Source organism: Cavia porcellus, unplaced genomic scaffold, assembly GCF_034190915.1.
Source record: "Cavia porcellus strain 051 isolate PalLab524CR breed Dunkin Hartley unplaced genomic scaffold, mCavPor4.1 scaffold_32, whole genome shotgun sequence".
NCBI lineage: Eukaryota > Metazoa > Chordata > Mammalia > Rodentia > Caviidae > Cavia > Cavia porcellus.
In genome coordinates this window covers 29,163,165-29,176,539 of record NW_026947515.1, presented here as the reverse complement: position 1 = coordinate 29,176,539, position 13,375 = coordinate 29,163,165, and the positions used below count along the sequence as shown (strand labels likewise).

General features: G+C 41.6%; 1 protein-coding gene across 3 annotated transcripts in view; it reads right to left on the bottom strand.

Annotated features, from left to right (window-relative positions):
• Rptor (regulatory associated protein of MTOR complex 1) overlaps nt 1-13,375 on the bottom strand; it is a 366,523-nt gene that overhangs the window by 182,589 nt on the left and 170,559 nt on the right. For all 3 annotated transcript variants that reach the window (XM_003464795.5, XM_063241865.1, XM_063241866.1), the window contains one exon: nt 9,551-9,697. In XM_003464795.5, coding sequence (XP_003464843.1) covers nt 9,551-9,697 — 147 coding nt within the window. The remainder of the gene's footprint in view (nt 1-9,550; nt 9,698-13,375) is intronic.

Here is a 13,375-nt window from a genome sequence, read left to right as displayed (position 1 = left end):
AAGTTCAGTGGAAGATGAACTCTCAAAGTGAAGCTCCCACTACTTGTCCAACTCTATCAACAGTTAAAGACCTAGCACCTGACAATCACTATAACCAAAAGAGCAGATCCAAGCTCAAGTAGTATTTTAAATACGTAACTCAAATAATTATGTGTGTGTGTGTGTGTGTGTGTGTGTATATATATATATATATATATATATATAGAGAGAGAGAGAGAGAGAGAGAGAGAGAATTAAATAACTTAAAAAACCAGGTGGCACCAATTGCTGGGAGCTCGGAAATACAGTGAGCCTGTGATTCAAGAGCATTCGAGTTGCGCCTTTCACAGATATGAATGGATCTTGCATTATGTGAACAAATCACAGAAGTACTATACCACTACTTTAACTGTAAAAGTAAAAAGTTTTTTTTACAGAAGTTTTGTGTGTGATTTTTAATGTTTTATACTATATATCTGTTTCAAAGGTGTCTAAGACTCACTTTGTCAAACTGAGAAATGAATCTGACTTACAAATGCTCCCCTGGAACAGAACTCGCTTGTTAATTCAGGGGCTTACTGAATTGCACAGAGTATAGTGATGTCACTTTGGTAGGTGACAACTCAGGACTGTGCTTCACAGGCCAGCTATAGCTGCCTTTAGCAGTGTTTACCACAGTTTTCCTGAGTTTACCATTATTTGAAGCCCATTTAGCTACTGGCAACTCAGCAGATTCTAAATGTTCCAAAACCGTTCAACGATTCAGTGAAGATAGTTAATTAGAAATTATAACAAAATTCCACTCTCCAGTTGCTCTTAGATTGAATCAACAACTAGAGAAAAGAAAACACTTAAAATTCTGCAACCTTGTACCTCAGGAAGAGGGAAGGCCTTGATCTCCCACATGATGAGCTCCCAGACACTGGAGGAAAGCAGTGTCCTGTCCTAGTGCTCACTGAGCAGCCTAAATACAGAGGCTGTGACCAAGAGCTGCACCCACACTTGCTGTCACAGGGAGGCACTCAGCAGCACAATCTGTCTCTCCCCTGGAAGGAGCAGCAGTGCTCCACATGGCATGCTTACAGATTTGAGAGCCACAATTCACAACTGCCTTGCCCATGGAGCCACCAGCCAATTCTGCACCTCCAACAGCAGCCAGCATTTATTAGAAAGGAAACAAGCTCTGCATCACAGAAGAGGATCTGGATTTCAGCGCTGATGGTGACCTGCTCCAAGATTCTGTATCCAAGGCTGCATGGATGCTTTTAACAAGTACTGACTGAGCACTTAAGCTTCTCATACAGTCTTCTAAAGCTTCAAGTTGTTCCCAAGTCTTGGCCTGACCCCACATTCCTTCTCATCAAACGTTCTTCCTACCCTTCCATACCTGGGCCACTTCCATGTTCTAAGGCTCAGGGCAGCTGTTATTCTCCGTCACAGTCCCAGTCCTCACAGCTTTTTCATCTGTGTGTTATGAAACAGCCCTGGTCACCTCTGTCCAAAGTACTTTCTCCTGCATCCTAAATTGTGGGGCTTTCATCCCACCAGGCACAAGCCACCTTGGGGCAGAGGCCACAGCTACTTCCCTTGGGGTCCTGTTCTTCATAGTCAAGCACAGAAGAGTTCACTTCTTACACTGATGAACTAAATATCTTGTTTAAACCACTTGGACACTTGCTGTCCATCAACACCCACTGCATCTCTGCCAAGTTAACTGTAATGAACTGAGTCATCAGAGTCCCGGCTCCTTCAGTGACAGGAGCACAGGAAGCTTTTGTTTCCCTGAGAGAGAGGAAAGCTGGGGAAGCAGCAACAGCTCAGAATAAACACGCACGCTCCCCCATCCTCAGCCCATCCTGCATGACTGACTCACATACTGCACTTGTGTTTCACCTTCTATAGCTAACTCCACCTTTCTATGAAAGGAACATAGCTACAAAACTGGTAGGCATGGCAGGCACAAAAACTACACGTGCACATATATGTGTGCATGTATAAAAGTGCATGTTAGGTATATACATGTATATGTTTATGCGTTATGTGCATACATGTGCATGTCTGCATATGTACATGTGTGTGTGAATGTGGGTAATTGTGTGTATCTATGTACATGTTTTTTTTTTTTGGTCTTTTTCGTTTTTATCGGGATCGAACTCACGACTGTCAGCTTGCAAGGCAGGCACTTATGCCGCTGAGCTACATCTCCAGCCCTATGTACATGTTTTGTACATGTGTATGGGTATACATGTGTATATACATGTTTGTATGTGTGCATACCTGTTCTCCCTACACTGGTTTGGGCAATATGTTTCCATCTTACCCCAACTCAGCTTCCGCCTCTGCTGGCCCCTCCTGAGACCACTATCCATGCCCCTCCATGGTATCCCTGCTTGCCTCTGCTGAGTCCTGTTCCCTCTCACCACTACTTAAGGGCCACCCTCAGAAACTGCTGGATATCCCCCTTAGTACACACATGTAATGGTTCGGTTCTAGATGTTCCCACAGAGCCTCATGAGGTCAGAGTGGGGGCTCTTTCAGAGGTGGCTGGATCTAGAGTGCGTAATGCTGGGATTAAGGGTATGTGGTTACTAAGTCAGTCCACTGACTGGTGTGGCACTGCCCTAATGCTGGCAGCCTACATACAATATAAAAGGGGGTAGGCAGATGCTGTTAAGGTCTCTTGTTGCTTTGCTACATCTGCCCATCATGAACTGTTCTCTGCCATGCCACCCTGCCTTACAGTCAGCCAATTATGGATTGAAACCTCTACAAACTGTGAGCTAGATAAATCTTTCCTCCCTTAATTTTGGGCATCAGGTATTTTCTCTCAGCAACAAGAAAAGTAATTAAGACAACACACAAACTCAAAAAATGCCTGCATTAAAACAGAGAGAGAGAGACAAAGAATAATACAAGGGAAAAAAAGAGCAAACAAAGGTTGGCTCCCTTAATGTCACACCTCCCTGCAGCTTCCCTGCCATCTCTCTGCTCTCCTGAAGAGGTGTGGGTCCTGGGTTTCTCCACTTGTATGTTTCCTCATTTGCTCTTCAGGGAGGTTAAAGTCATTTATGAGTGTGCAGCATCCACACTGAAATGCTGTGCAGAGCCACCAATGCCCTTACGGTGGACCCAGGTCTGTCCACAGTCTTCACTGCATATCTTCTCGGCAGCACACTCACCTGCAGACCGGGACACTTCCTCCCACCCCCCATCCAGAGCACACTGCTCTAGGTTTTCCTCATTTTCTCCTGTTCACCGGGCCTTGCAAAGCCCTGTAGTGCAGGCCCCGCTCTGTTCCCCAGCCACTCACGCCTCCAGGTTTCAGTCAGTCTATCCAGGGATGCCTCCGCATGGCGCTCCCTGGGATGGGGTCTCTAAAGGGACCTCAAACTCCACATAGCTCCACACCCTCAACCAGTCTTAACCTCATAGTCCTCCTAGTTCAGGAAATAGCTGTTCCATTCTACCTGTACCAAAATGCTGTGGACATCTTTCTTTTACTACCACAAGCATACTGCTCTTCTTCCACCATGGGCCCTGCTCGGCTGCCATACCATTGACTGCCAAGGCCACCTGACTTCTCCCTACTTCCAGCCCTACCCAGCACCTGGTGAGTATCTACATGGCCAGATCGCTACTCCACTTGTTCATTACGTCAGTGGACATTAGTTAAGTGTTGACCATAGGCTGGGGACTATGCTGAACCATGTGCTACTTCTTGCTCCCAGCCCTCAGTGTATACTGTGTGGGGCACCTGAGTTCCAGGCAGCAACCAAGCCACCTGCCTCCTACCAGTCAGTCAGCCCGGGACACACAGCAATAGCAGGCTCATTCTGCTTTGTTCATCAATATGAGAACAACAAATCATCCGAAGCCCCAGTATGGAAGAGAAAAATAAAGATAAACCAAATGACAGACATTATACTGGAGGAAACAGATAATACAGAACACTGGAGAGTATTTTTACAAAGCCCACAAATTAATATCACTTAAAGACTAAAGAAAGTAAAAAAAAAAAAAAATAGATGCTTGCTCGTCTCCCTGCCTACAAGTGATTAAAGCAGAGGAGAAAGAACATGAACCATAAAACAGAAACAAGCCAGGCATGAGTTGTAGCATGAGCACTGTGGATCTCATCCCAAAGCATCATGAATGCCATGACCATGGCAAGTCCACAGAGAAAATGGCAACGAAGAAACAGGTCTTTCAACAGGTAACTTAAGGAGGAAGCTGTTACGTTCATAAATCATAAGTAGACCTTGTAATACCTCAAATTAACTTGTGAAAACAGAGCACTGCCTTTGTGGAGAACTCCAAAAGCCACGTAGTAGACTTGACTACAATAGTAGGAAGGGAGGATAATATTTTAAAATATGAACTCCTTAGCTCTGTGGGATATAGTCTTAACACTTCTTGCGAAAACCCAACAATATGGATATCTTGGTTAGAATGACCAGCTGCAGTGATTGATAGCGAATGACACACAGGAGAGTGCATCCTGGCTTGGTTCACCTCAGAATGTTCACAAGGAGAAGGGGTGATTGCGTTAAGCAAGGCCATAGCATCTGGACTATGTCTGCTGGGAAGTGAGTGACTCAGACAAGGGTCTATGCTGCAGGAGCAGACCCCACAATGTGTCAGACAGGAATACAATGTGCATGGAGCCAACTTAGGTGATGCCTTGCAAAATGTCAACAAGTGGCAGGAGAAAAGGGCGACTGACAGGCCCAAGGTCAATCAAAGATGCTTCCTAAAGAATGGCAACCCAATCCCAGGAAGGCACCTTTCTGCTCCTGTCAGGTTACTACGGACAAGCTGTCCAGTACTCAATCAAAGGAAGCCAGTACTGAATCAAAGGAAGACGGTGACATTCAGGTGCTGGTATTACTGGGACAGAGTTGAGCCCATAAAGGCTTCTGTTTCCAAGAACACCTTGGCTAGATCTGATTCTACAATACTGCTGTCTTGGTGGAGACGAGAGTTCTAACTACCTTTGGGAAGCAGCCACTAGAAACCAGCAGAACCTGGTGGTCAAATCTGACAACTTCAAAGAGAACTAATTTATTTACAATTTGGCCTTCCTTTTCAGCTACAGACCAGGGATTAAATGTCTGAGCAAAAGTTGCTGAGAAAGTATTTGAATGCTTTTTCTTTTTTCCAATTCATTCAACATATATGAAGTATATCATGATGTATATCCCCTTAATGGCTTTTATCTGGATAGTAATAGTTGTACCTTTGTATTTTTGGTAGTAAGAGCAAGACTGCTTTAAGGGTGAAAGTGACTTAAAATTCCACAGGCACACTATGAATTCCACACACAGCACACTGTGACTGCCACTCCTCAGCAGATAATCCAGGGGCCACTCCCAACTCCATTTCCTCTTCCCACCACCATGCTCTGTATCTGGGCTGGCTTTACGGCCCAACTGTCACCAATGTGACGTAGTCTGCATTACTGTCTAATAAGGAAAACTGATGTGCCCAGGTCTGACCCTTGCCCACTGCATCCTGCTGCAGAAACAGATGAAATGCCTTAAGCTGTGGTGGGCAAGTGGCAGCCATGAGGATAAAGCACCAGAGAATGAGGGATGCCAGAAAGGAGGATGCTAACAGCAATGCTCAAGAAATAAATGATTTGCCTCAGTGGTCTTATTAGTAAAAGAAACAAACTGTTTTTTCTTTTAAAAACCACACTGAGCTTTCCTCTGTTTACAACTGAAGACTGTAAATGCAGATATGGCCTGGGAAGATCTCTCTGGCTAGGTACTTGAGGATGTGCTGTGGTAGAATAAGAAGGCATCAAAAAGCTGAACAGGTGGGCCTAGAACACAAGGGTGCACCCAGGGGAGTGGACAGCAGGTGAGAGAGGCGGGGAGGGAGAAAAGAGGCGGTAAAGGCCCTGGAACAAGGGTCCTTGAGGAAGGACACACTCTGACACTGAGAATCTGGAGTCTGAGTGTATCTGTCAGCTTTTTATCACTGGAACAAAATTCCTGACTACATAGCTCGAAGGCAAAAAGACGTATTTTGGTTCACAGTTTGAGGTTTCAGTCCATGGTCAGCTGGTTAGAGGACTGACACATCATGGCAAAAGAGTAGAGCAGAAAAAAGCTCCTCACTTCACGGCAATCAGGAAACAGAACGAGGGTGAAGCTCCAGAGAAGAGATACGCCCTGCAAAGGCCTGGCCCAGGAATCTACCTTCTTTAGTTTCTAAGCCCCATGTCTTAACAGCCCATTCAGCTAATGAACTCATCAGCAAGTTAACTCATTGATGAGATTAGTGTCCCCAATACATGAGCATTTGAGGGATGCTTCGTATTTAAACCATAACATTGAGCATTTATTAAAGATCAATGTAGAATTCAAGAAGAAAAAAGGACTACAGAAAGAGCAAACAAATACCACAACCATGGAACACAGTATCCTATCCAGCCACTCAAGGGACAAGTTTACGCAGTCATGATCAGGCAATAGAATTCAATGTTTATCATCTTACAGACTCTCCATATACCCAGCACAGAGGATATGTGTAAGATAACTACAGGACTAAAAATGCAGAGACAGAGTTAGAAAGATAAGAGGAAAAAAGTAGAAGGAAACTAAGAGTTTTAAAAACAGAAGACCTTAACTATTATTGATAAAACTAAACATAAAAACATAGATATTATTCAATATGCTAAAGTTTACAACATACACAGAAACCAGAGTGTTACCTAGAATGGCAGTGGAAAATCAGAAAGAGTAGCTAATGACAAGCAGGAAGGGTAGCTAGTCTTCTTCAACAGGACTTTCTCTTTAGAACCCACTCTCAAATACAAACACACATTAATTATACTACCACATATTTATCACTATCAATCTTTCATCTTATTTCTCTCTTATAGAGGACTCATTAGTGGAAGTATCACCTTGATTCTGGATCACAGCAGACAGTCCATGATGGGAGAACCTAGAAACACGACCATCTGTGTGTGATCTGTAGGTAAGGAGGGAAGACTCAAAGAGATGCTTTTGCACAGAGCTCCAGCTTGGGAAGTCAGGGCCAGGGGTATTTGATTCATTACAAAGAAACCCTTTGCATGCTTTAATTCTTTAAACTACAGGACACACTAATTTGGTAAAATAAAAATATTTCTTAAAAAAAAAAAACATTGACAGCAGAGAGACTTAAAGATTTTCTTTAATTTTTAAATTACAAAATAATACGACATAATGAAAAATATAAGGCAGATTCCTGAATGACAGGCATACATTTCTCTGACTATAACGAAATTTCAATTGCATGCAATAAATTATGCTGTGCTTTTATGGAGTCATCTTCTATTTTGCCTCCAGAGAAAGACGCACATGACAAACCTCTAGCGCCAGAATAGCACTATGCCAACGAAGAACATGAAAGTTGATGATCAGCTCTGAAAATTTATGTCACTTACATTTGTGTTTGTCTTATTATCTCAAGGTTTTTATGTTCCAGCTAACCATGTTCCAGCACTATAGCTTAATCATTTTTATTCACTTCTTTTCCTACTGATACGATTCCAAATTCAAGCAGGTGCCACAAAGACCTATAGGAAGCACAGGGATTTGCTCTCCCTATCCCAGGGTCAACCGAATAGATAATGGCAAGACTTTCCTCATTTTTTAAACATTTGTACAAACCACTTACCTACCAGTTTCCCTCACACCACATGTTACATGACCAAAAGTATTAAAATATATGGCAAATTTACAAAAAAGTTGGCTAGCTGGAGAAGAAGAAATATTTTAAAAGTATAAACCTAACAGACCACTTAGGATGTCTATTTCTGGAGCAAAGAGTAAATGACTAGAGTGTACATTAAAATATTAGCCAGGAGCCAATTTTAACATTTCAACTTCTGTTGCTTATGCAAGAGACTGACTGAAAAATAGCCAATAATAGTAGGTATGATAGAGAAATGCAGGGCTGATCTACACTGTAATTATAAGAAGAATGAAGATAAAAATCAGAGCTAATTATAAAACATACGCTATAACCCTGCACTGTTTCCTCTTCATGAGGAATGAGTCAATTAAATATTGTTTCTTAAAGATGCATGTAAACTTTTTTCCCCAGTTACTGAAATGAACAGCATCTTGGGCTGATTAATCCTTGCGGCAATACAGAGAACACACACAGTCCTGAAGGAGCACACACCCCCAGCGCTGGCAAGAATAGTTTAAAAGGATTCATGAGCTAAAAAGGTGAACCTCTGCCTACAAGGGAAGAGGGCTAGTTAAAATATTTTGAACACAAATATTCAAATATTTTATTTTCATTAACAAAATGTTTTAACTAAGACTAATGGACTAGTCTTTTCTTTAACTTCTTCTCTTGCCTCAGAAACTGAATAAAAAATCAGGCAGGAGTCTTCAGCCTTTTTACTGAAATATTTTAAATATAAAAAAATTCTTTTCAATGTTTATTGCTTGATGGAAGAAACATAAATTACTTCTTGGTGCTTTAGGGTTTTTTTTAGTGTTCATTAGACAACCTACCATTGGGTAAACCCAGATGAAATGTCTGAGAAGAAGTTAATATTTTGGTGATACAAAATTTGAGCTTTGCTTTCTCTTATTACAGAATGCAAAACATAGACACAGCAAACAAACCTGTGGCTCTCAGTGCCATTCCTAAGGATAAAGGGCATTGTATTTATCAGTCATTCTTATGCAGTGTTCCTCGAAAGGACTTAATTCACACATAATAAATATTAAACTGTAAACATGCTAACTGTAAATTCTACCAAATAGAATTTCAAATTTTGTTACTGACTCTTTCAGCATTATCCTCTGATGAAATATGAAAAACAAAACAATACATTAAAATTGAATAGCCCCAAAAAGGTTTGAGGAAACATACTGAAGAATATTTTTTGTTCCTGGATTGAGAATTTCCTGCCTTGCAACCAATCAGAATTCATGGCCCCCTGGAGGCTACAGAATATTTTATTCTGACACTCCTGTGCAAGCTACAGGATGAAACCCTCTTAATTGAAACGGCCTCCTCAATTTCTCTTTAGAATTCACCGTTTAATTCAAGCATCAAATATTAATTAAAACAACCAGGCAAAATATCACCTCATTATCCGAGCACCACTCAGGCTCTCTGATTCCTTACACAGGAGCTACCAGTGGCAGCTGTTTTTGGTTTTAACCATTTAGTTTGGAAGTTTTGGTTAAAAAACTCAAAAGAAAAGAAGTAACAAACATGCTAATGAAAATGAAGACTAGCATTAAGGAAATGGTTCTATTTCTTCTAAAGTAAATGTGTGTGTGTTTTTTAACACCATCCTACAGGCAGAGACCAATTAAGTGCAAACCAACTCTGTTAATGGTATCAGTTAATGTTCAGATTAAAGTGACACCACGGACCATGGGATGTAAAACTGATTCATCAGCTTGCACTGAGATTTCCCCAGAGCCCATCCAATGTGCTGCCTCACCCTCAGAACACAGAGGCCTTCCTCATTCTACAGTGTCCAGCACCCCAACTCTCACCTGATCCTCACCCCAGGAGAATGAAATGGAAACCCAGCCATACTTGCCTCTAGTTCCTGCTCCCTCTGCAGTGCAAACTGCTTGAAAGACTTGACAATCAGGCCAGCATTGGAGCAGTCATAGACGAAGATAGATGGGCTGCCCATCCACGTCTGTAGGTCATAGATGGACAGAGGGATATACTGAGTATAGTTCTGGAAAACAAACAGAGAAGACATGGGTTACAAGAACATCTCAAGAAGTAGGATGCTGGGCCAGGGATTTAGCTCAGTGCTGTAAGCAGCTGCCCGGAGAGTGTGAGGTTGTGAAAAAAAGAACTAGGTTGTTGATTAGCATGAGGCATGATAAAGGAGGAATAACATATTGCAACTCATCATTGGACAGATGCTCTTTGGTTTAATTCCTGCAAAACTATATGTGACGGTAAGCCAGATGTCTCCGTACCTTCTCATATGGCACTTACACCAGCAATGCCAACAGCTGGATGGTTCTCCTGTTCATTCTGCAGCCCAGAGCTGCTTTGCAGGTGCCTGAGTTTTGCAGCTCACAGTACTCTCACAAGCTGATCTCATGCCCAGCTGTCACTTATTACCATAAGGTATATGTGTGTCATTAATGCCATCTCTCCGTAGCAGTCCTGTGGTTCTAAGACACAGTGCCTCATTTACACAGATGAGTTTTGAAGAATTTATCAAGTCCTCAAATATGCATGATTTCAGAGATGTCCACAAGTATTTTATTTGCTAGATGATTTTTTAAAAATCACACACAGAAACACAAATGGGATTGGCCTTGCAATTTTTTTTCAAGTCACAAAACAGTAAAATATTAACATTAACCTACTATGAGAGATGTTTCTCCAGACATTCAGTTCTATTCTGAAAAGATTCCAGTGATTACCTGTAAGCACAGCAGGGATGTTCTTATAAGAAAAATGCCTAAAATGCTCATTCAAACAGTATTTCAAAGCAGTTCTTCACAGAATACCTTCACTTACCTTTCCTTGGACATCAATAATGTAAGTGGAAAAACTGACGGAAATCAAATTTTTGCACATTTAGATTAAAGGCCGAACACTGCCTCTGGTATTGTGTCTGGATGGTTACAGCTCAGCAGAAAGTTAAGAAGGTCAAGCAAGACCTGGGGAAATGTGGCAGAGTGGCCCACAGAAGCCTGCTCAATACGCACAGCAAAGCACTGGCCCTAAGTGACCTCCCACACAGGACAATGCAATGTGCCACCAGCAGAGGTGTGCAGACATCTGTAGCAGGATGAGGGCCACTCTGTGCACACTCTGCTATCTTGTTTTGTGGCACTGTCCTTGTTTGGTGTATTGTTTATAATCACCACAGTCTTGTGAGGGAACACCTGGACATGCTCCCTAAGTAAATGCTCCCTGAAGGATTCTAAAGATGTCAATTCTCCGGGCTGGGGATTTAGCTCAGCGGCGTAAACGCCTGCCTTGCAAGCAGGCAGTCGTGAGTTCGATCCCCAGTACCGATAAAAAGGAAAAAGGAAAAAAAAAAAAAAAAAGATGTCAATTCTCCCCTACTGAATTTGTACTGTCAAAGCAACCAAAATCAGAATGCCCGCAGGAGTTTTCCTTTAATGGAATCTGACAAGTTGATTCTAAAGTGAGTATAAAAACGAAATACACAAAATTAGAAAAAATTTTAATAAGGAATAATGAGTACAGACTCAATACTACAAATATTAAATTTATGGTAATTACAGACCAGCATCAGTAAGAGTGAGACAAACCAATCAATAGAACAGAAAGCCCAGAATAGACCCATATACATAACTATAGTGACAGTGGCATTTTAAATCAGTAAAAAAGGAACGCACAATATAATAAGTGATGTTGCAGAATCTAAAGTTATTTGATACTGCCATATCAGATTCCATAAAAGAAACAGGGTGGACTAAAACCTAAAATGTAAAACAATAAAAGAGTTTTATTCGGGGCTAAGAAGAGTCTTTGTAAGTCAAAAATCCTAGAAGTCTTGCAGAATGGACCAACAGATACAGTGATATAAAAATGCACAGCAGCCAGGCATGGTGGTGCACACCTATAACCCTGCACTCAGGAGGTTAAAGCAAGAGGGTCACCTTGAGTTTGCACCTAGCCTGGGTTATGTAGTAAGTTTAAGACCAGCCTGAATTACAGAGTATGATCCCGTCTCAAAAAGGAAAAAACAAACAAACAAACACAGTGATGGAATTTAGATTTGGAAGGTTATAATCTTCTGCAACAAAGACTAAAACAACAACAAAAATAATAAACACATGGCAAAAGATCCAAGCAGTCAATCCACAGAGCAAATGTGAATGAGTAGTGATTATAAACTAAGTTCTACACTCTCAACTGATGATGGAAATGTAAATTATGAGAACTCTAGTTTATATATCCATCCATCCACCCACCCACCCACCCACTCATCCTATTATGTTTTCATCCAGCAAACTGGAAAGATAAAGGATGGATAATATCCCATGTTGACAAAGATGTGTGGACTTGTCATTAACAGGGCACTCATTCAATGGTTTATGGAAATTGATGAAGTTTTTTCAGAGGACAAGGTGGCAGCATTGATAAAACTTTAAAATATACATTCATTTTAACTACTTCTAGGTGCCCACAGTTTAGGGTTACTTTGCACACAAAGATACTAGCACTAGTTTAACAAGAAACCGTGAGCTATCTGGACACTACTACACAAAGACTACTCATCTATATGTATCTTCTCCCTCTTCCCTACCGAGCAGACTCCTCACTGAACACACTGCTCAATTTCCTTTGCATCTAAGTTCCACCCTGTGGCCGAATTCTGGCCAATGGGACATGAGCAGAAGCGATGTGTTCCCATTACAGATGTTGTCCGCAGTGCCCATCTGGGGGGTCACAGATGTGGTAAATATCTCTGACAGTGCTGAGGATGACAGCTGAGGTACCTCAGAGTTTGAAGAAGGAAGGTGCCTAGGTCCAACTGGCAATCCAATTCCAAAAAACAGTAGCTTAACCTAAAGCCATCCTAGACCCTAATACATCCAACATAGAGGAAGCAACAGGCAGACTGCATGTGTGCTCTATGCCTGTGGTCCCAGCTACTCAAGAAGCTGAGCAGGGAGGACAGCTTGAATCAAGGAGTTCAAGGCACGCATGGGAAGCACACTGGTATTCTCCTTCAGAATGAAGCTACTTTATAAGCACTCATATAGGAAGATGTAAGGGGCTTATTGTGGTTTTTTAAATATAAATTTTAGAACATCATTAATTATATGGCCCCATTTTGTGTACAGAAAGATGAGCTATGAATGTAAAGTGTTATGCCCTACCACCTGGGCACCACTTCACACATCACGAAATGCAGTAACAGTTCTGATGAATGAACCAATCACTTGAATAGTGCTGAAAGAGTAAGTACAAACCGCTACAGTTGTTTTCTCAGGGAAGTTAAGATGTGGAGGGCATGTCACAGCTACTCCTTTATGTTTCTGTGTTGCAGTTATCTTTCATAGTAGAAATTACTTCTATTTAAAAAGGCAGAGTACATGCAGACTGTTCAGAGGGAGGCAAAGGTTCTTCCTGGTCTTCAGCATGCAGGGCTGCATGTCACTTGCATCAATAAGGACGATCCTGTGCCCCATGTGACCATCCCTAGACCAAGTCAGCAGGGCCTACAGGCAGTAAAAGGGTACAAAATACAATCTTTTCCACATTTGCAAAAATCAAAAATTATGCTTAAATTTCTGAGGCACAAAGTTAATTAGTGGTAATTCATTAAAATAATGAAGTACTCATATATTGAGAAAACATTAATGACTTTTGCTTCCAGCCTCTATGATTGTTGGCAGCTAAGGCTAGGATT